This window comes from Triturus cristatus, chromosome 10 (assembly GCF_964204655.1).
Source record: "Triturus cristatus chromosome 10, aTriCri1.1, whole genome shotgun sequence".
Taxonomy (NCBI): Eukaryota; Metazoa; Chordata; class Amphibia; order Caudata; family Salamandridae; genus Triturus; species Triturus cristatus.
Genome location: NC_140593.1, coordinates 1,234,459,987 through 1,234,482,440, shown reverse-complemented (window position 1 = coordinate 1,234,482,440; position 22,454 = coordinate 1,234,459,987). Strand labels below are relative to the sequence as shown.

At 51.1% G+C, this 22,454-nt stretch overlaps 1 protein-coding gene across 2 annotated transcripts in view; it reads right to left on the bottom strand.

Moving 5' to 3' along the window:
* FAM120C (family with sequence similarity 120 member C) overlaps positions 1-22,454 on the bottom strand; it is a 901,961-nt gene that overhangs the window by 767,860 nt on the left and 111,647 nt on the right. For both annotated transcript variants that reach the window (XM_085629861.1, XM_085629860.1), the window contains exon 5: positions 13,157-13,259. In XM_085629861.1, the coding sequence (XP_085485987.1) occupies positions 13,157-13,259 (103 nt within the window). The remainder of the gene's footprint in view (positions 1-13,156; positions 13,260-22,454) is intronic.

Genomic DNA, 22,454 nt, shown 5'->3' with positions numbered 1-22,454 from the left:
CCCTACTACAGAACTGGAGTTACAGAAAAGAAACTACTCCTTCTGTAGTAGGGGATCTCTGTGTATAGTCATAATCTAGTGAATAGAATGGCAAGCCCATCCCCACACCAAAACGGCGGTGGAGAAGACTACAAAATAATACCACTACTGTGCAAACAAATTTCGCAGCGAAGCCTGACCAACCTGAGCATCTGCCCTGGCATCCGTGTCCAGACAGTAATGCTCAGCAAAGGTATGGACTGACCTCCAAGTGGCCGCCTTGCAGATTTTGGAACATTACGCAGCAAAGCAGTCATGGCAGCTTTGCCCCTGGTGGAATGAGCCTTAGGTTTACCCCCTAAGTTCTTATTAGCCTTTTGGTAACACAATTGTATACAGGACACAATCCACCGAGAGATGGACTGTTTGGAGGTAGCAAGACCGGTCCTGACTGATCCACAATTGGTCTGACCTACGAATATCTTTAGTCTTATCAAAATAAAACTTCAACACCCTCCTAACTTCCAGGGAATGTAGAGACCTTTCCGCTGGAGAAGAGGGATTCTGAAAAAACGTAGGTAAAGTTATGGTCTGGTTGACATGAAAATCAGATATAACCTTAGGAAGAAATTTAGGGTGAGTACGCATAACAACCTTAGCAGCATGAAATACCGTATAAGGTTCTAGGCAACACAACGCCTGAAGTTCACTCACCCTGCGGGCCGATGTAATGGCCACTAGGAACGCCGCCTTCCAAGACAGGTGCTGCAACGAAGCCTTGTGAATAGGTTCAAAAGGCTCCTTCATCAATCTGGACAGCACCACATTCAATTCCCATGAAGGCGAGGGAAGTCTGACAGGAGGGAAAACTTTCTTCAAGCCTTCCAAAAAATCCTTGATCACAGGGATCTGAAAGAAGGAAGTCTGTGAAGGGCATTTCCTGTAAGCAGTCAAAGCAGCGAGATGGACCTTAATGGAATGGAAATTAAGGCCAGACTGCGCCAAATGCAAAAGGTACGCAAGGATGACATCTTCCTTACATGTCGTCGGGTCAAAGTGCTTGGACTTGCACCAGATGCAGAATCTCTTCCACTTGTAAGCATAGGACGTCCTAGTGAAAGGTCGCTTAGCCTCCTTCAGTATATCCATACAATCTGCTGGTAGATTCAAATGGCCATATTGCACTATCTCAGGAGCCATGCCGCCAAACTCAAAGACGAGAGGTTGGGGTGCACCAACTGCCCCCCGAACTTCGTGAGAAGGTCCGGCCTGCACGGCAGCCGTATGTGAGGAAGGAGAGACCGGTGAAGCAGGTCCGTGAACCACCACTGTCTGGGCAATTCCGGGGCAATGAGGATCATCCGCGCCCCGGACTGGGACAGCTTGATGAGCACCGCCGGAATCAGGGGAATGGGTGGAAAAGCGTACAGAAAGCTGTTCGACCAGTCGATCCATAGCGCATTCCCCAGCGTCCCCCGCTGGTAGTACCTGGATGCGAAGTCTCGGCATTTGCTGTTTTCGGCGGTGGCGAACAGATCTACGTCTGCAGTCCCCCACCTTGCGAAGACGTCCCCTAGTACTTCGTCGTTTATGACCCATTCGTGGTTTTCCTGATTCAGTCTGCTCAGTGCGTCCGCCTGAACATTCTGCTCACCTGGCAGATGCGTGGCCATAATAGTCAGTCCTCGGGCCAGAAGCCAGTGCCAGATCGACTGCGCCTCCTGCGACAGAGTGCGTGATCTCGACCCCCCCTGCTTGTTGAGGTAATACATCGTGGTTGTATTGTCCGTCTGTACAAGCAGCGAGTTGGTCTGGAAGGACGGATGGAAGGCCTTCAATGCCAAGTAAACGGCTCTGAGTTCCAGGAAATTGATGTGGTACGTCGACTCCAACGGGGACCACTTTCCTTGTATCTGCAAGTCTCCGGAATGCGCTCCCCAGCCTTGGAGAGACGCATCCGTCACGATACTCTTCGTGGGAATGTCCTTGTGGAAGGGAACCCCCCTGAGGAGATTTTCCGCCGAACACCACCACTTCATCGACTGAAGAGCATGCAGAGACAGCCGTATCTTGTCGTCCCAAGAACCTGTCCTCTGATCCTCCAAGCACTCCTGCAGTGGTCTCATGTGCAGCCGTGCGTGAGGCGTGAGGAAGATACATGAGGCCATCGATCCCAGCAGCGAAGACACCTTCCTCACTGTCGTCGATGGAGCGGTCATAAGAGCCTGAGCCTTCCGAAGGAGTGATAACCGTCTCTTCTCCGAAGGAGACACGCTTGCCGACAGCGTATTGATGGAGGCCCCCAAGTACTGTATGCACTGCACCGGAGTCAGGACAGACTTGGACATGTTGACGTGCAACCCCAGCTTGTTCAAGAGAACGCACGTCTTCTGGAAGTTCGCTTGTGCTACCGAGAAGGAGAAGGCCTTGATCAACCAATCGTCCAGGTACGGGTAGACAAACACCTTGTTCCTCCGCAGGTGTGCAGCTACCACTGCCATGCACTTCGAGAAGGTCCTGGGCGCAGACTTTAGCCCAAATGGCAGTACTGTGTATTGATAATAATTGGCGCCGACTTGGAATCGCAGGAACTTCCTGTGCTTCTGTGCAATGGGCACATGGAAGTACGCATCCTGTAGGTCTACGGCACAGAGCCAGTCTCCCCGTTGCAGCGGAGGGTAAATCTGAGGCAACGATAGCATGCGGAATGTCTCTCTGCAAATCCATTTATTTGCTTGCCGCAAATCCAGAATGGGCCTGAACTCGTTCTTGTCCTTCTTGCGAGCCAGGAAGAACCGAGAGTACAGACATCTTCCCCTTTGAGACAGAGGTACGTCTTCCACCGCCTTTTTCCTCAACAAGATGTCTGCCTCCGCCTGGAGCTCTCGCAGTTGATACTGTGAGCTTACCGGCGGAATCGCTGGAGGCGGGCTGATGAACCGAAGACTGTATCCATTGCAAACAATATTCAGCACCCACTTGTCCGGAGTAATTTTTCTCCACTCTGCCAGAAAAGATTGAACGCTTCCCCCCACTGGAGTGGGTAACGGTTGCAGGGGAAGTAATCGCTCAGGGCCGAGACCCAGCCGGGCCCTTGGTCGCTGTAGCGGACTGCTGGCCTCCTCTACCCTTCTGGCGCTTCTGGAAGGGTTTCCGGAACTGCTGCTGCTGTTGTTGCTGCTGTCCCGAGGCCTGCCCACGCCCTCTGCCTGCAGCCCCGAACCGTCTCTGGAACGGGTGCTTTTTCTTCTCAGGCTTCTCTAACCCGACAGCCGTCAGGGTCTCTGCCTCTGTCTTCATGCGGGCCATTTCGTCATCCGCATGCTTGCCGAACAGGGTTTCCCCCGAGAAAGGCAGGTTGGCCACTCTTTGTTGAGCCTCCGGTTTGAGTGAGGTAAGGCGAAGCCAAGCGTGACGCCGTTGGTTGATGCCATGACAATATCCATGTGCCGCTAACAGAGACACATCCGCCGTCGCGCTGATAATCTGATTTGACACCAGCATCCCCTCACGCAAAGTCTCTAGAAAGTCCTCCTTCTTGTCGCGAGGCAGCAGCTCCGCGTACTGCTGGAGAGACTCCCATAGGGCACGGTCATAGCTCCCCAACAGAGCTCCGGCACTTGCCGCCATCATGGTGGTAGAAGCCGTCCCACAGACCTTTCTGCCCGCCGAGTCTAGCCAATGGCTATCCTTATCAGGCGGCACTGTCGAGGAAGGAGTGGTAGCATGCTGCTTCCTTACCGTCGTCACAATGACAGAGTCCGGTTTCGGGTCCATCCTCAGAAAGGTCGGGTCCGATTCCGGCTCCCGATACTTGTCCAGGAGCCTTGAGGGGGCTGGTTTCGTCACTGCCGGAGTGAGGAACAACTCCGTAGCGGGCTCCACCAATCCCGGCACTAGTGGCAGCAGGGGGCGAGGCAGGTGCTTCTTGTGCAACGTCTCGAAGATCACGGACGTCGTAGGTGTTGGCACCGTCACCGTGATCCCTAGCTTGGCCGCACCCCTCAGTAGCACCTCCTGGAAGGAGACTATATCGTCGACAGGCGATACTCCCGTCCCTGGCGAGTCCGACAGCGTCGGCGAGTAGTCCCTGGCAGACGCTTGGGTACGGGAACTGGCTCTGCGCCTCCTGCGGCGTCGCCCAGATGTCGATGACGACCGTCCACGGCTCCGTGATCTTCCTCTCCGTCAGGAGCGCGATCTGTTTGGCTTCGGCCGCTGAGCCGGCCTCGCAGGCGACGGTGGCTCAACCTGGTGCCGTGGCCTCGGAGTCCTCTTCAGCGGCGTCGGATACCTAGGCAACGACACCGACCGTGGCGGGGCCACAGGTGGGCCCGACGGTGTGTGAGGCGAAATGGTATGAGGAGGAGGAGGAGGAGGAGGAGGTGGAGGAGGAGGAGGCGTAGGGATCCGTGGTGAGGGCTCCCTAGGCAAAGGAGGAAAGGGTGGCGACCTAGGCTTAGGAGGTGTATACACCACTGAGTACACCGAGCCCGGTGACTCCGTTCTCTTCCTTTGTGACCCCGAGCGACACCTGGCGTCAGGACTACTCCTGCGCTGCCTCGGTGTCGGCGAACGCCTCCACGACGGCGAACGCCTCCTCGACGGTGAAAGCCTGTGACAGGTCCTCGACGTCGGGGATCCCCTCGACGGTGACCTTCTCCTCTTTGCCGACGGCGAACGGCGACCTCGCCTCGACAGCGAGCGCCTACGCCAGGACTGTTCTTGACGCCGATGACTCGACGGAGAAGTCGACGGCGTCGACGAAGATGATGTCGTCAACGGCTCCCTCGACGTCGAGCGTCGACGCCGTTTCTCCCCAGAGCCCTGGGGAGACTGTGAACAGACTGCAGCCATCCCCCTCGACGCCGTAGTCGACGCCGACAGAGAATGGGGACGTTTGCTGGGCTTCCTGCCCCTGGGGAGCCCCCCAGGGGACTCAGCATGGCAGAATCAGCCCGTTCTGACCCACCTTGTGCCCTCAGCCTTCTGTCCTCCAGGCCTTGGAGCCTGATCTTCATCCTTTCTCTCAGGGTCCTGGCTGAGAAGGATTGGTAAATGTCACACTCCTCTGGAACATGGGACTGGGGAAGGCAGACGATGCACACCCTGTGTGGGTCCGACTTGGCCTTCTTTCTCTCGCACTCTGGGCACTTGTCAAACAAGCCAGGCATGTTGACAACACAGAGTACACACAAGAAGGAAGGCAACAAGGTACTTAATAAGCACTTGAAAAGTGAACAAATCCAAATAAACCCTTGAAAGGGGAGAGCTAAATGCTCCAGGGTCCTGCTAGCAGGAGCCGGAAAAAAGAACTGAAAGTAAAAGGGACCTGCTGTGCATTCTGGGATACTGGAAAAGTTCTGGAAAGTTTTCTTAAAGGCACAGTATCCTGTTCTGAGCCACATAATGGCAGCCTATGGGGCTTGTCTGTCCATTCCTCTCTCTCTATCATTCCAGAGGCTTTTGCTGGTAGAGGCAGGTTTTTCTCTGTGGAAAAAGCTGGGCAGGCAGTGCTGTTTGTGGATGTTGGTGGAATTTTCTAGTTGAAGTACTGGACAGTGTAGCCTGTGGATATAGGCTGCATTATCTGTCTTTGAATCCTCTCTTAAGTGTAGATGCAGGTCTGCATGGCTTGACAACTTAAGAGATTATTTTTATTGCTCCGGGGTCCACGCACATGGGCGGGACTATTCACTAGATTATGACTATAACAGAGATACCCCTACTACAGAACCTGAGGTTAGAAGTCTCTATCAGAAAATAGTTCTCGCTCAGTTATGTGGTCACAATCTTTCATCCAACCATGGATGCTGCACGGTTATTTCGGATTACTTCTTGCCACAACTGCAGATACTGCAATGTCTCATCTTACTTAACACTCATTATTTCTACTGCCTCTTAATCTCAAACACACACTGGCTCTTACACTACCTATAGAACAAATTACAGATTACCTTCATTCAACTCAACCACTGCCTTTACCACCATAAATACTTCTAAGGGTTGCAAAAACGTTGCCACTTCAGAAGACAACACAACACTCAACCAATTCCTTATGGATTGGATATCCCTCTACAAAAATCCATTAGTATGTTCTACAACATCCCCAATGCTGCGATCTTATGTATCAACACCCATGTCTTCCTTCCCATTTATCTACCCCTGTCAAAGTTTAATGCAGGCCTCTCGTTCTCACAAAATCCTAGACTTATTTCTACCACCCTGGGCCTTGCTAGTTAGGCAGATGGTGGCTGTGGGCGTTGGTGGCAGTTTGCAACAGAGAGTACTGGCTCTCGTTTCTGAATGCTTTGGTGAACAAAATTGTTTGTGCGGTTACGAGAGAGATATAATGTTCAGGCATTGGCTGCAGGAGAGTTGAGGATCTTGTCAAAGGACCATGAGGAATTGGATGGAAATGGAGGTACAAGGAAGGTTGAGAAGGGAGTTTTCTGCAGGGTCCACGACTGCCTAAACTAGATTGATGGGTGATGAGGTCACTAACAGGACATGCTGGGATGGTGTAAACATTCTGGTTTCGCACAGCTCTCATCCTATTTATTTAATAAAGAGTTTTTGTACTGATTGATTGCATTAAAGGAATAGTAAGGAATATGCTACTTACCAGTATGCATCTGTTCTTGGCATGTAGAGCTGCAGATCTACACACTTGTGCATAGATCGCCATCTGGTGTTGGGCCCGGATGTTTGCAGTTTGTTTTTCCTCTTGGAAAGTCTTTGGAAGTCACGAGGTCGGTGACTCCTCCTTTGGATCGTATTGCGCATGGGCTTCGGCTCCATCCTCAGATTGTTTTTCGCCAGCAGGGAAAGATGGAGCGTAGTAGTAACAGTGAAGATGCCCATGTGTGTGTTATCTAAATAAGATAAACTGGAACAGATAAAGGTAGCCGGGGAGGCGGGTGGGCGTGCGTAGATCTGCAGCTCTACATGCCAAGAACAGATGCATACTGGTAAGTAGCATATTCCGTTCGAGGCATATGAGCTGCAGATTACACACTTGTGCATAGATTATATAGCAGTACCCACCGTTAGCGGCGGCCACCCGTATCTGTTGCAGTGGTTTGAAATAATGTTTTGAGTACAGCCTGGCCCACATTAGCTTGTTGCTTAGTTTGCACATCTACACAATAGTGTTTGGTGAAAGTGTGCGGTGTTGACCATGTAGCTGCTTTGCAGATATCATCTAATGGGATGTTCCCTAAGAATGCCATGGAAGCCCCTATTTTTCGTGTAGAATGGGCTTTCGGGGGAATGGATAGCGTTCGCTTTGCTTTATGGTAGCAGATTTGAATGCATTTTACAATCCACCTAGCTATCCCCGATTTTGAGATGGGGTTACCTTTGTGTGGTGGAGAGAAAGAAACAAACAGTTGTTTAGTCTTACGGAAGGTTGTGTTCTCTGAATGTAGCAGAGTAAGGCTCGTTTGACATCCAGTGTGTGAAGAGCCCTTTCTGCAACGGTCTGTGGTTGCGAGAAAAATACTGGTAGTTCTACTGTTTGGTTTAGGTGAAAGGGAGAAATGACTTTAGGGAGGAATTTTGTGTTGGTACGGAGAACAACCTTGTTATGGTGCATTTGGAGAAAGGGTTCTTGAATGGTAAGTGCTTGTATCTCACTGACCCTTCTAAGGGAAGTTATGGCTACAAGAAAAGCGGTTTTCGATGTTAGGAACTGTAGTTCGCATTTATGGAGAGGTTCGAAGGGAGGCCCCATTAGCCTTGTGAGAACGATATTTAAGTTCTACACAGGTGAGGGTGGCACTCTGGGGGGAATTATTCTTTTAAGGCCTTCCATGAAGGCTTTAATGGCAGGTACTCTGAAGAGTGAGAGATGTTGCCTGTTTTGTAGGTAAAGTGCAATAGCTGCGAGGTGTAGTCGAATGGACGTATAGGCTAGATTGCACCTTTGTAGGTGGAGTAAGTAGCCTATTATGTGTTGAATGGACACGTCCAGTGGATTGATGGTGTTGTTATGGCAATAAACAACAAAACGTTTCCACTTGGCGGCGTAGCACGCTCTAGTGGTAGGTCTTTTAGCTTCTCTGATGACGTTCATACAGTCAGGGGGAAGATTTAGGTACCCGAATTCTAGGATTTCAGGAGCCAGATCGCAAGGTTGAGCTGCGCTGGGTCCAGGTGTCTGATCTCCCCATGGTTCTGGGTTAAGAGGTGTGGAGAGAGGTGTAGCTTTTGGTGCGGCACTACAGATAGTTCCAGCAGTGTGGTATACCACGGTTGTCTGGCCCACGTTGGAGCTACTAGGATTAGTGTGAGGGAGTGTTGTTGTAGTTTGCGCACCACTAGTGGAATGAGTGGGCGAGGCGGAAAAGCGTACGGAAATCTGCCTGACCAGTTCATCCATATCGCATTTCCTTTGGACAATGGGTGTGGGTATCTGGCGGCGAAGCTTGGGCATTTGGCGTTTTCGTGGGTGGCGAAGAGGTCTATCTGTGGATGCCCCCACATTTGAAAGTATGGGTGAAGAACTTGCGGGTGAAGCTCCCACTCGTGGATCTGCTGTGTCTGCCTGCTGAGCAGATCTGCCACTGTGTTTTGGACTCCTGGGACAGGCTGAGCTAGGAGAAAGATTTTCTGGGGTATTGCCCATCTCCATATGCTCCGTGCTAGGTGAGAGCTGTGGAGAGTGTGCGCCGCCTTGTTTTTGGATATAATACATGGCCGTTATGTTGTCTGTTCGGATCAGGACTGCCTTGCCTGAAATTTGAGTTTGAAAAGATTTTAGGGCTAAGAAGATTGCTAGTAACTCCAGATGGTTGATATGGAGTAACTTTTGTTGAGGTGTCCACTTGCCCTGTGTGGTGAGATGTAGTAGATGAGCTCCCCAGCCAGAGAGCGATGTGTCCGTTTTCAGTACTATTTGAGGAAACGGGTCCAGGAACGGTCGACCTTTGGAAAGGTTTGTGGTGTTCCACCACTGCAGAGAGCGATGGGTGCGACCGTCTACCAACACCAGATCTGTTAATTGACCCTGGGCCTGGTTCCATTGGCGCGCTAAGCACTGGAGTCTTACGTGAGGCACTATGAAAATGCAAGAGGCCATCATCCCTATTAGTAGCATAAACACCCGAGCTGGAAGGGAGTGTTGTAGTGCGAATTTTGCACGTAGAGCTTGAATGCTTGCAATCCTGGCCGGATTGGGGTAAGCTAGTGCTCTTGAAGTGTCTATGGTGGCACCGAGGTATTGTTTTATGTGGGATGGTTGGAGATGGGACTTTTGGTGGTTTACTGTGAAGCCCAGCTGGTGGAGTAATTGAATGGTGGTAGATGTGTGTTGAACACACTGATTGTATGACCCGGCTTTTATCAGCCAGTCGTCTAAGTATGGGAAGACGTGGATGTGTTGTCTTCGTAAATGTGCTGCTACCACTGCTAGGCACTTGGTGAATACCCTTGGCGCTGTTGTGACTCCGAATGGGAGGACCTTGAATTGAAGTGTTGTCCGTCGACTAGAAATCTGAGGTACTTGCGGTGAGCTTTGTGCACCGGAATGTGAAAATACGCGTCTTTTAGATCTAAGGTGGTCAAAAAGTCGTTTTGGGAGAGGAGCGGAAGTACCTGCTGAAGCGTTACCATATGAAAATGGTCGGAGTGTATGTACGTGTTTAGGGGCTGGAGATCTAGGATGGGCCGTAGAGTCTCGTCCCTTTTTGGTATGAGAAAAAATAGGGAGTAGACTCCCATGTTTTGTTGGTTGGTAGGAACGGGTTCTATTGCCTGTTTTTGTAGGAGGGAGACTACCTCCTGCTTTAGGAGTATTAAATGTTCTTGTGACATTGGGCGCGGCCTGGGTGGAATGTTTGGGGGGGTAGATATTAGTTCTAGGCAGTAGCCTGATTGAATTATTTGTGTCACCCATTTGTCTGAGGTGATGGTGGTCCAGACGGGAAGGAAATGTTGGAGTCTGCCTCCGACAGGAGTGGAATGGTCTGGAGGAGTGTGGGGGGGGGGTGGGGGGGGGGGCAGTCATTGGGTAGGGGTTGTGGCAGAGCGGGCGTTGTTTGTTTTGCCTCTGCCTTTATTATTGTTACCCCTATAGCCACCTCTTTGATAACCCCTCGTGAAGGTGGACTGAGTGGGGGATTTGTACGAAGTGGACGCGGTGTCTGAGGAGTAGCCTCTAGATGTACTTCGAAAGGAAGAGCGGCAAAAGGAGCGTCTAGGAGGGTGTGACTGTAAGGCTCCCATGGATGGAGGCTTGTACCTCCGGTTTAAACCCTGATATTCTCAGCCAAGCATGGCGACGGAGGAGGACGCTGGTATTGATGGCCCTGGAAGCTGTGTCTGCTGCATCTAAGGCACAGCGTATAGAGGTGTTCGTGATAGTCTTACCTTCTTGAATTAGTTCGTTGGCCCTAGCTTAATATTTTTCAGGTGGTGCATTATGCTCTCTAACTCGTCATAATGTGCCCTGTCATATCTGGCCAATAGCGCTTGAGTATTGGCGATGTGCCACATATTGGCTGCTTGTGACGCAGTGCGCTTCCCTGATGCATCCAGTAGCTTTGACTCTGTCAGGTGGTGGTGCTTCGCCTGGGAATTTGCCCTTTTACGTGTAGTGGATACCACTAGAGAATCTAGTGGCACTGGCCCTCTGATGTAGGAGGGGTCTGTGGGGGCAGCTTTGTATTTTTTCTCGATGCGCGGGTTAATGACCCTGGCTCTAACTGGGTCCTTAAAAACCTCTGGCGCATGCTTTACCACTCCTTTAAGCATAGGTAATATGGAGGTAGACCTATGTGTGGTGTCAAATGTATCGAGGAGGAAATCTTCCTCCACGGGGTCGGTATGTAAGTCTACCCCGTGATAGTGTGCCGCCCTTTGCAGTAGGTGGTGGAACCCCAATGAGTCTTCTGGTGGAGATGGCCTGGAGGGGTAAAGGTCATCTTGTGGGACGTTGGGGATATCAGGGATATTGTAGTCGTCCCATGGGTCTGGGGATCCTGTAGGAGTGGGGTCCCCTGTGGGTAGGTCCTGGGGGACATCCCCTATGTCATCATATGGGTCCCCGTGATCCTCATCTTGTGGAGAAGGGGTGGGAGAACGATGAGGTTGGGGTGGAGAAGGTGGAGGGGGAGAAGGTGGAGGGGGTGAAGGAGGTGGGGGAAGGTATTCTGAACGGGGAGGTAGCAGAGTCCTTCCTCTTTGGAGGCGGAGGTGGAGCAGGCTTCTCCAAATGTCTCTTTTTGGAAGAAAGTGTCAAATGTCCAGTTTTCTGCAAGGGATCCGGTGTAAATAAGTCCGGTGAGGCTGGTCTGTCCGTCGGCGCCGAAGGAATCGGGGCCGTTGGCTTTTTAGTCTTTTCCGTGCCGGTTCGTTGTTTGGAACCTGTTTGGGAACCTCCGGACGCTTGGTCGGCGCCGAGATGGATTTCGGCCTCTAAGTGTCTGTGCCGGTGGCCTTGTGTGCTTTGGTCGGCACCGAAGGTGGTGTCGGTGCCGAAGAGCTGGGTTCCGACCCCGAGTGCTTCAGTGCGGAGCTCGGTGTCGATATGGGGGTCGGCTTCTTTTTCAGTGCCGAAGCGTATTTATCGGTACCGGGAGTAGGCTGGCTCGAAATCCGAGCCGCCGGAAGGCTTGCTTGGCTTCTTCACCGGGCCCGAAGGTGGGGTGTTGGAAGCAGTGTCCTTTGTCTTGCCTAGGCCCGGAGGCGAAGGTGTGACCGGAGCCTTTTTCGGTGCCGGCAGGGGGCCTCGGAAGCGCTGACAAGGCCCTCTTTGGTGTATTGCTCTGGAGCGTCGATGCCTTCTCCGAAGAGGTCATCCGGAATCGTCGTCGAGGAGTGTGCCATAGTTCTTCTGGCTCTTCGGTCCCGAATAGTCTTTTTGGACCGGAAGGACTTACACGCCGGACAGTCTCGAGCCTCGTGTTCAGGGGAGAGGCAGAGATTGCATACCTCGTGGAGATCGGTGTGGGGGAATTTGGACCCACATCGAGGGCACTTTTTAAATGGATTCCTTTCCATTAGCCAGGACCGAAGCTTGGAGAGGCCCGAAGGCCGCCGTCGACGACTGGAATCGAAAGTGTGTCGAAGAAGAAGGTGATTGAGGAGATTAGTATCTAAACAATACTAAGCAACAAGCTAATGTGGGCCAGGCTGTACTCAAAACACTATTTCAAACCACTGCAACAGATACTGGTGGTCGCCGCTAAGGTTAGGAACTGCTATATAGTCTATGCAAAAGTGTGTAATCTGCAGCTCATATGCCTCGAACGGAATATGCTACTTACCAGTATGCATCTGTTCTTGGCATGTAGAGCTGCAGATCTACACACGCCCACCCGCCTCCCCGGCTACCTTTATCTGTTCCAGTTTATCTTATGTAGATAACACACACATGGGCATCTTCACTGTTACAACTACGCTCCATCTTTCCCTGCTGGCAAAACCCATGCGCCATACGATCCAAAGGAGGAGTCACATACCTCGTGACTTCCAAAGACTTTCCAAGAGGAAAATCAAACTGCAAACATACGGGCCCAACACCAGATGGCGATCTATGCACAAGTGTGTAATCTGCAGCTCATATGCCTCGAACACATCTTTTTGATTGGAGAGGCTTTGAAAGCAGGTGTTGCCACAAAAATATGGAATCTTAGCATCCTAGCAGGGAATCTTCTAGGAGGACGAAAGCTAAGTGCGCCGATAATGATGGAGAACTAAGAGAAGATTGCTTCGGAGGCAGACTATGGATGTCAAACTTGGATGGGGGAACATGGCTTGCCCTGTCTAGTGTTTTGCACACAACGTCCTGGACTCAGAAGAGGATTAGAAATAATGAGGTTTACGCTGAATAAAGAGCACTCACAGACAACCTCCCTATTCTGAAGGCTCACCAGACAGACCGCAGACACAGATCGGAGGACAAATACCAATATTAAAAGTGTATATTTGACAAAAAAATTACCTTCCTTGTCAACAATCACAAAATCCACTCATGACATGACAGAAAAGGTTATTAGATTGGTACTGATTGGGTGTCGGTGGCACCTTTCACCAGTTGTCTGGGGTGCAGGTAAAAGTGGACAAGCTCATAAATAGGCCCCTCTCAGACTTTGAGCTAAAACTGTAGTGCACTTAACCAAGAAAGTTAAATATATTCAAATATGCATGCTGGAGAGCAGTTCACAATGCTTACCTAGGAATGGAGAAGGGCCCAAAGGTAATGGTCGCGGCTTGGTGGCCACAGAGTAATATTCTACTGCTTTCTTAAAACGCTCAATCTTCTCTTCAGTCCTAGACTAGACAGCAAAGAGTGGAACAACAGTATATGAGTGAAAGTGAGTTATCTGCATGCAAGTCACTCTTCAAAAGGCTTATCTGCAGAGCAAAATCATTTAGCCACAGTGGCTCACCAAAACACAAACATCATCCTAAAAACATGCCCATTTATTTCCTGGGAATTCTCAACTTCAGTCTGTGCTAACAAAAAACAAACTCAAGAGGAAAAAGAAAGTTTAAAACATAATTACTTGTAATAGTTCATCTTGTTTCCTTCAATGTAGCAGTGATGGTTAAAAATTAACATGGTTGAGTGTGATCCCACAGCTCACTTTCAGTTTATAATGAATAATTCTATATTTTGTTAAATCATCTCGCACACAAAACACCTAAAAACAATGGCAGGTGCATTCACATTGCTCTCCATTAGCCCAGCTCTCTCAGCACTACTTTAGAGTTCTATAAAAGACGAGCAATTCATCAGGCAATAGGGAAGGAGCGACAATGTGAATACAAAACACATAGAAAAATAACCATTACAATTTAGCTACATTTTCTTTTGACCTCACGTTTTTCATTATTTTTCGCAACCAACAGGACAAGCAGACTGCAACCGGTTATCAACGCTACTATTAGAGATAGTACAAGTCACATCTTGCACCCAATGACTCCCAAAGTCATTACAGAGAATTTCACCTCAATAAAATACAGATTATACAATCAATACCAATAAAATACAATAGGTGTAACATTCACAAAGAAATGGTATTCATAATGCAACTTCAGGGTAACATTCGGATACTATAAACATTTCTACTATTTTAAAGATACAGAATATGTCAATTACTCTGTAAGCATCTGTCATACCTCTAAAGAAAAAGCCCTCCGCAAACCCTGAGCTACTGGACAACCTACGCCTTATCTCCCTATTCCCTTACATATCCGAACTCGCCGAAAAGGTTGTGAACAAACAACTAGTGCAACACATCAACACACACAACCTTTTACATCCAACGCAGTCAGGTTTTAGAGCATCCTTCTCGACAGAATCCGCTCTTCTCTTTGCAACAGAGACCTTGCGAAGACAGACAGATGCCTGTCAGACGGTGGCCTTGGTCCTACTGGACCCAAGTGCCGCCTTTGACACTGTTTCCCACAAACTTCTCATTCAACGTCTATGTATGTGTGGTCTGGACGGGGCTGCACTACAGTGGATGCGGTCCTCCTTGAAAGATCGTAGTTTCCAAATTGCTCAAAATCCCCATCGATCTAAAACCCTACCACTTCACCAAGGGGTCCCACATGGTTTCATTCTGAGCCCCACCCATTTTAACTTCTATATAGGACCTCTGGCTAAAATTATGGACAACTACAAGATCTCCATGGTGTCGTATACAGACGACACACAGCTTATGGTGACATTGGCACAAGATGCAAGCAAATCAGCACTACAATTCTCTTTATGTCTCAATGAGCTGGCCTCATGGATGTCCAACAACGGTCTTAAATTGGAGTGGACGCATCTGGAGTCTTGCATGAAGCACTATGAAAATGCAAGAGGCCATCATCCCTATCAGTTGCATAAACACTCTTGCTTGGAGGGAGTGTTGAAGTATGAATTTTTGACGCAAAGCCTGAATGCTTGCGATCCTTGCCGGATTGGGGTAGGCAATGGCTTTTGAGGTGTCTATGGTGGCACCGAGGTATTGCTTTATGTGGGATGGTGTTAGCTGGGACCTTTGGTGGTTCACAGTGAAGCCTAGTTGGTGAAGTAGCTGGATTGTAGTGGCGGTGTGGTGTACACATTGGTTGTAGGACGCAGCTTTTATCAGCCAGTCGTCCAGATACGGGAAGACGTGAATGTGCTGTCTTCTACCGCTAGGCACTTGGTAAATACCGGTGGTGCTGTTGTGACCCCGAATGGGACCACCTTGAACTGGTAGTGTTGCCCGTCCACTACGAATCTGAGGTACTTTCTGTGGGCATGGTGTACCGGAATGTGAAAGTACGCGTCTTTCAAGTCCAGTGTGGTGAGAAAGTCGTTCTGGGAGAGGAGCGGAAGTACCTGCTGAAGTATTACCATGTGAAAATGGTCCGAATGTATGTATGTGTTTAGAGGCCGGAGATCTAAGATAGGTCGTAGAGTCTCGTCTCTTTTTGGTATTAGAAAATATAGGGAGTAGACCCCTACATTTTGCTGATTGTGGGGGACCTGTTCTATTGCGTGTTTTTGTAGGAGGGAGTTTACCTCCTGTTTTAGTAACGTGGAATGTTCTTGTGACATTGGGCGTTGCCTGGGTGGAATGTTGGGGGGGTAGATGCGAGTTCTAGGCAGTTCCCTGAACGAATAATTTGGGTCATCCACTTGTCTGATGTGATGGACTCCCAGACGTGAAGGAAATTTTGTAGTCTGCCCCCGACCGGAGTGGGATGGTCTGGGGGGAGCAGGGGAAAGTCATTGGGTAGGCGGTGTGGCAGAGCGGGCGGTATTTGTTTTGCCTCTGCCTTTATTGTTATTGCCTCTATAGCCGCCTCTTTGATAACCTTTTGTGAAGGTGGACTGAGGAGGGGATTTGTAGGACGTGGACGCGCTATCTGAGGAGTAGCCTCCGCCTGTGCCCCAAAAGGAAGAGCGGCGAAAGGAGCGTCTAGGAGGGTGTGACTGTAGGGCTCCCATAGATTTCACCGTATCTGTGTCTTTTTTCATCTTCTCGAGGGCCTCATCTATCTTTGGACCGAATAAATGTTCCTGATCGAACGGACGGTTTAATATGGAGGCTTGTACCTCGGGTTTAAAGCCTGAAACTCTCAGCCAAGCGTGTCTACGAAGTAGGACACTGGTGTTAATGGCCCTGGAGGCTGTGTCAGCTGCGTCTAAGGCACAGCGTATAGAGGTATTAGTTATGGTCTTACCCTCTTGGATTAATTCATTGGCCCTATTTTTATATTTTTCTGGGAGATGGTGCATGATGGTATCTAGTTCATCATAATGTGCTCTGTCGTATCTAGCCAATAGCGCTTGAGTGTTGGCGATACGTTATATATTGGCTGCCTGTGACGCAGTGCGTTTTCCTGACGCGTCCAGGAGCTTTGATTCTTTGTCAGGTGATGGTGCTTCGCCTGACGCCTGGGAATTTGATCTCTTTCTTGTGGTGGATACCACTAGGGAATCCAGTGGGCAGGATCTGTAGGGGCAGCTTTATACTTTTTTTCTATGCGTGGGTTTAGGACCCTAGCCCTGACTGGGTCTTTAAAAACCTCTGGCGCATGTTTTATTACCCCTTTGAGCATAGGTAGTATAGCAGTATACCTATGTGCAGTATCAAAGGTGTCTAGGAGGAAATCTTCCTCTACTGGGTCAGTGTGTAGCTCTACCCGGTGATAATGCGCCGCCCTCTGAAGTAGGTGGTGAAAACCTAGTGAGTCTTCTGGTGGAGATGGCCTGGATGGATAGAGGTCATCTTGTGGGACATCTGGAATGTCTGGATTATTATAATCATCCCAGGGGTCTGGGGATCCTGTAGGGGTGGGGTCTTGTGGCACATCTGCTGGGTCATAGTATGGGTCCCCCTGATCATCATGGTCTGGAGACGGGGTCGGAGAGCGATGAGGCAGGGGTGGAGAAGGTGGAGGGGGTGGAGGTGGTGGAGGAGGTGGAGGAGGTGGGGAAGGCACTCTGAAAGGGGAGGTAGCACAGTCCTTCCTCTTTGGAGGTGGAGGTGGAGCTGGTTTGTCCAAATGTCTCTTTTTAGAAGAGTGCCAAATGTCCAGTTTTTGGATCCTTGGTAAGTGTCTTTTGCAAAGGATCTGGTGTAAAAAGTGCTTGCGACACTGGTTGTTCGGTCGGCGCCGACGTTTTCGGGGTGACGGCTTCTTAGGCTTGTCTGTGCCGTGCTTTTTGGGAACCTCCGATTTTTTGTTCGGTGCCGAGACAGGCTTCGGCGCGGGAGTGTCGGTGCCGAGGGCCTTCTGATGTTTGGTCGGCACCGAGATACTGGGTTTGGACACCGAGGGCTTTGGTGTGGAGCTCAGTGTCGAGGTAGAGGCCGATCTTTTCTTCGGTGCCGAAGCGTGTTTTTCGGCACCGCTGGCAGGCTGGCTCGAGCCCGAGACGCCGGAAGGCTTACTTGGCTTCGCCACCGGGCCCGAAGGTGGGGTGTTCGAAGCAGTGTCTTTGGTCTTGCCTAGGCCCGAAGGCGAAGGCATGACCGAAGCCTTTTTGGGTGTCGGCACGGGTGTGGGAGGGGGTATTTTACTCACGACCCTCTGCGCCGGGGTGATGTCCTCCACATCCGAGTCGTCGGCTTCGGAAGCACTGACGAGGTCCTCTTCGGTGTGCTGGTGTCCCGGAGCTTCGACGTCATCCCCGAAGATGTCGACTGGAACGGAGGTCGAGGAGTGCGCCATTTTTCGTCTGGCCCTTCGATCTCGAATAGTCTTTTTGGATCTAAAAGACTTGCAGGCGGGACAGTCTCGAGCCTCGTGTTCAGGGGAGAGGCAGAGGTTGCACACCTCATGAAGATCGGTGTGGGGAAATTTGGACCCACATCGAGGGCACTTCTTGAATGGAGTTCTTTCCATCAGCCGGGACCGGAGCCTGGATAGGCCCGAAGGCCGCCGTTGATGACTGGAATCGAAGGTGCGTTGAAGAAGAAGGTGATTGAGGAGATCAGTATCTAAACAATATCGCGGAGAGCGAGGATTCCGCTTCGATCGTCGAACTGGAATGTTCGGAACCGGAGCGCGAAGTATTACATCCGAACCCAATGGCGGAAAAAAACAATCTGAGGATGGAGCCAAAGCCGATGCGCAATACGAACCAAGGGAGGAGTCACCGACCTCGTGACTTCCAAAGACTTTCCAAGAGGAAAAACAAACTGCAAACATCCGGGCCCAACACCAGATGGCGATCTATGCAAAAGTGTGTAATCTACAGCTCATATGCCTCGAAAATTCACATAAAACAGCTTGCAGAATTTGTTCTGTGAAAGCCTTGGCTGCAGCCTTCTTGCATGTAGCATGTGCCCTGAGTATGACAGGGAGGGCCCTTTTCGCTTTGAGAATGCAGGTCTACATGGAATGTCAATGGTTTGGGGGACCGATTGAAGCGAGGGGTGGTGCTACAGTATCTGAAACGTCTCTCTCCTGATGTGGTTCTGTTGCAGGAGACGCATTTGGTGGGACACTCATGCCATGCTATGAATAGAAAGGGCTACCGTTTGGTGGCCCACTCTGGTTTTACTGCCGGCTCCAGAGGGGTGGGCATTTTGGTTCGATCCTCTCTCCCGCTGGAAATTGATGAGGTGATACACGACGACCTGGGGCGCTGCGTGGTGTTGGTGGGCCGGTGGGAGGGACGGACTTTGTGTTTGGTTTCAGTTTATCTCCCCCCGGGGTTGCAAACCACTACCTTTGCGGACTTGGGAGGGTTGCTGCTTGGGCTCCCGGAGGGCCTCTTGCTGGTGGGTGGTGACTTCAATTCTGTGGTGTCGGGTAGAGAGGATCGGCACCCTCCCAGAGACATCCCCGGGGCGCACTCCTGGCTGGGTGGCTTTATCGACACTATGGGGCTTGTGGACTGTTGGAGATCAATGCATTCGGGGCTCGCCCAATTTACATTTCACTCTGGCGTCCACGGCTCCTTATCTAGATTGGACTATGTGCTGATGCCGGCCGCCCAAGCCCAAATGATCGGGGAGGTCAGACATCTGGCCCGTGGCATCTCTGATCATTCCCCGGTCCTGCTCCACTTAGATGTGGCCATGGGGGTAGAGGGGAGGGTGGCCCCGATTAATCCCTGGTATTTGCATGACCCCACGACTCGTGCCCTCTTGGTTAAGTCTCTGGACCGTTATTTTGAGGAAAATCAGGGTTCAGTCTCATCGGCCGTAACGTTGTGGGAGGCTTTCAAGGTGGTCATCCGTGGGCAGGCCCTATCCTTGATCTCCCATGCTAAGAGGCGTAAAACTGAGGAGGTGGTACGCCTGGAGTCGGACATAACTGACTTGGAAGAAGATCTCGGGCGGGGGGTCACACGGGACAAACTCCATGCCCTTTGCCTGAAACAAGCGGATTACAGGGCGTTGGTTACGGATGCTGCCAAGCTCGCTAGTAGGGAGCAACAGGGGCGCTTGTATGATGTTGGTGACAAGGCTGGAAGGTTGATTGCATGGATGGAGAAGAGAGAGCGAGCGAGTCGTGTGGTCCCGGTGATTGTGCGTGCTGATGGTGTGAGTGTTACGGATCCGGGGGAGATTGTGAGCTGCTTTGCGGACCATTTGCGGGACGTCTACTCTCCGGTTTCGGAGAGGCCAGAAGACGAGTCTCGTCAATTGCTGCGAGATGTTGCATTGCCGTGCCTTTCGGTCGATGATAAAGAACTGCTGGACGCGGCGCTTGCAAACGATGAGATAGCATTGGCGATTCGCTCGGTCCGTTCAGGAAAGGCTCTCGGCCCCAACGGCCTTCCGATCGAGCTCTACAAGCTTCGTCCAGATAGGTTGGCACCTCATCTCCGCGAGATGTTTATTGCATCCCGAGAGGCCGGCGCCCTGCCGCGTGATCAACGTCTAGCGACCATTGTGGTGCTCCATGGGGAGGGCAAGCCGCGTGATTGCTGTGCGTCTTGTAGGCCCATCTCCCTCCTAAACGCTGAACCCAGGATTCTCGCTGAAGTGCTCGCTAATCGTCTGATTGGAGTCATCGGTGACCTGGTACACCCGGACCAGTCTGGTTTTATTCCGCACCGCAACACCGCGCTGAACCTGCGGCGCCTCCATGGAGTCCTCGCGAGAGTGGACTCTATTCGGGAGCCTGCCATTTTGGCGTCCCTGGACGCCACGATGGCGTTTGACACGCTGGAATGGTCGTATCTCTGGGCGGCGCTGGCTAGGTTTGGTTTTGGACCTGGATTCATTGGATGGGTGAAGTTGTTATACGTGGAACCACTGGCGCAGGTGGTGGTGAATGGTAGAGTTTCTGCCCCCTTTTTGCTTGGCAGGGGCACGCGGCAGGGTTGCCCCCTGTCCCCGCTTCTTTTTGCTCTTGCGTTGGAGCCCCTGGCGGCGTGGCTCCGGTGGGAATCCTCCATGACGGGTATTCGGTGGACACCGGCGTTTGAGGATCGCGTGTCACTCTACGCAGATGATATTTTGCTCTATCTCACCTCTCCGCGGAAATCGTTGATAGTCTTATTTGATGTATTGAACTCCTTTGGTCGCAATTCAGGGCTTGTCATTAATTGGGTGAAATCCTGTGTCTATGTGCTGGTTGGCGACCCCCCTCTTCTCCCGCGTGGCTGTCCAATTCAGATTTCACATTCTGGATTCAAATATCTAGGTATCCATGTATCCCTCGATCCGGCGGTCCGTTATGCTCTGAATCTGTTGCCCCCGCTCCAGCGGCTGCGGGCCGATGTAGCTCGTTGGCGTAAGCTCCCGCTATCGCCGCTTGGCCGGGCAGCCTTATTCAAAATGATGTCTCTTCCACGCTTTCTGTATGCATTGCAGAATACGCTGGACGTGGTGCCCGCCCGATATTTTAGTGAGGTAGAGAGCTTACAGAGGCAGTTAGTTTGGGATGGGAGACCGCGCATTGCTCTCGCTAAATTGACCCTGCCGTGGTACGGCGGTGGCATAGCTCTCCCTGATATTGGACGATATTGGTGGGCGTCCCAGTTGGTGGCGGTGGATCATGGGACATACGGCCCGGCGGTGAACCCCGCGTACGAGATGGATAAGCTACTGTTGCCGGGCAGAGATTTCAATAGGGCGCTTTATTCTACAAAGGGAAGTACTAAATTGACCGGTCCTACGAAAAATGCGGTGCGTGCCTGGCGTTGTGCCACCGCTGCTACGGGATGGACGGGCCGTCTGTCTCGTGCGACTCCACTGTATGCGTCGGACGCGTTGGGAGGTTTGTGGCGTTCGAAAGGCTTTGAGAAGTGGGACTTGATCGGAATTAGTCGTGTGGGGGATCTTTGGACGAAGGGCGCTTTTAAATCGTTTGAAGCTCTTTGGATGGAATATAAGCTGAGCGATAGGGAGTTCTTTCGTCATGCGCAGATGCGCCATGCGCTACTTTCAGCTTTCCCGAATCCTGCAGTTATCCCCGAGGCCTCCCCGTTGGAAGATCGGCTGCTTGATGGTTACCTGCCATATAGTACTATTTCCCTGATCTACAAAAAACTGATTAATACTCGAGCGGACCTTCTCACACATTTGCGGGAGGTCTGGGTCGCTGATGGCCTAGAGTTGGATGACGAGGACTGGGTCGCGGCCGTGGCCTCACCGAGGGAGGTTGCTATACCGGCTCGCCTTCGATTTGTGCAGTTGAAGATACTACATAGGGTCTATGTCACCGGTCCCCGCTTGCTTCACATGGGTTACACAAGTGATGGTTTATGTCGGCGCGGTTGTGGCTTGCTTGGTACTTTTCTTCATATTCTGTGGGAGTGCCCGAAGGTGATACGTTTCTGGACTGGTGTACATGCAGTGATGGAGGAGGTTACGGGTGTGGCGCTGCTCCCTGAGGCTCGGCGATGTGTGTTGAATGTGTGGGAACCGACTGACTGCGATGTGGCACAAGAACGTTGGGTGACTTTGGGCAACATGATCGCTAGAAGGGACATTGCGCAGCTCTGGGGGTCCGGCCGGCCCCCCACAGTTACGAAATGGAAAGAAAACATGGATTGGTGCATGTTCCGAGAGAAGACGGTTTATGTGGCCAGAGGCAAGCCTAGGGCATGGAGTAAGATGTGGGGTCCCTGGAATTCCTATCGGGGGGATATCTGCGCCCCCCCCTTGGTGGTCGCACCAGACGTAACGATGTCCCCTTGACTTTGATGTTCCTGGTCGCTTTGCGGGAGGGATGACCGATCCTCTCCCTGCCCCCCATGCCCTTTTTCACGCAAATAAATGTGTAATTGGCTGCGTTGTCGCTGTTGTCCCCCGCCCATGAGAGTGCAAGTCCTTGTTAATGGAGTTCTTTTGCCTGGTGTAAGTTTCTTTTTGTTGTTTTATTTGTAAAAAGTTAATAAGAAACCTTTCTGAAATACTATGTTTAGTTGTGGGCGGCTGCAGCCGTTAGGTGTGCGGTTCGCTTCGGCTCTTCTAACTGCTGTATTGTTGTTTCCTCTACATTAGCGGCCGGCCCAGGCGGTTGTAGGCCCATGACTGTGAATATTCGATGTGTAAATAAGGGTTTTTAAAAAAATA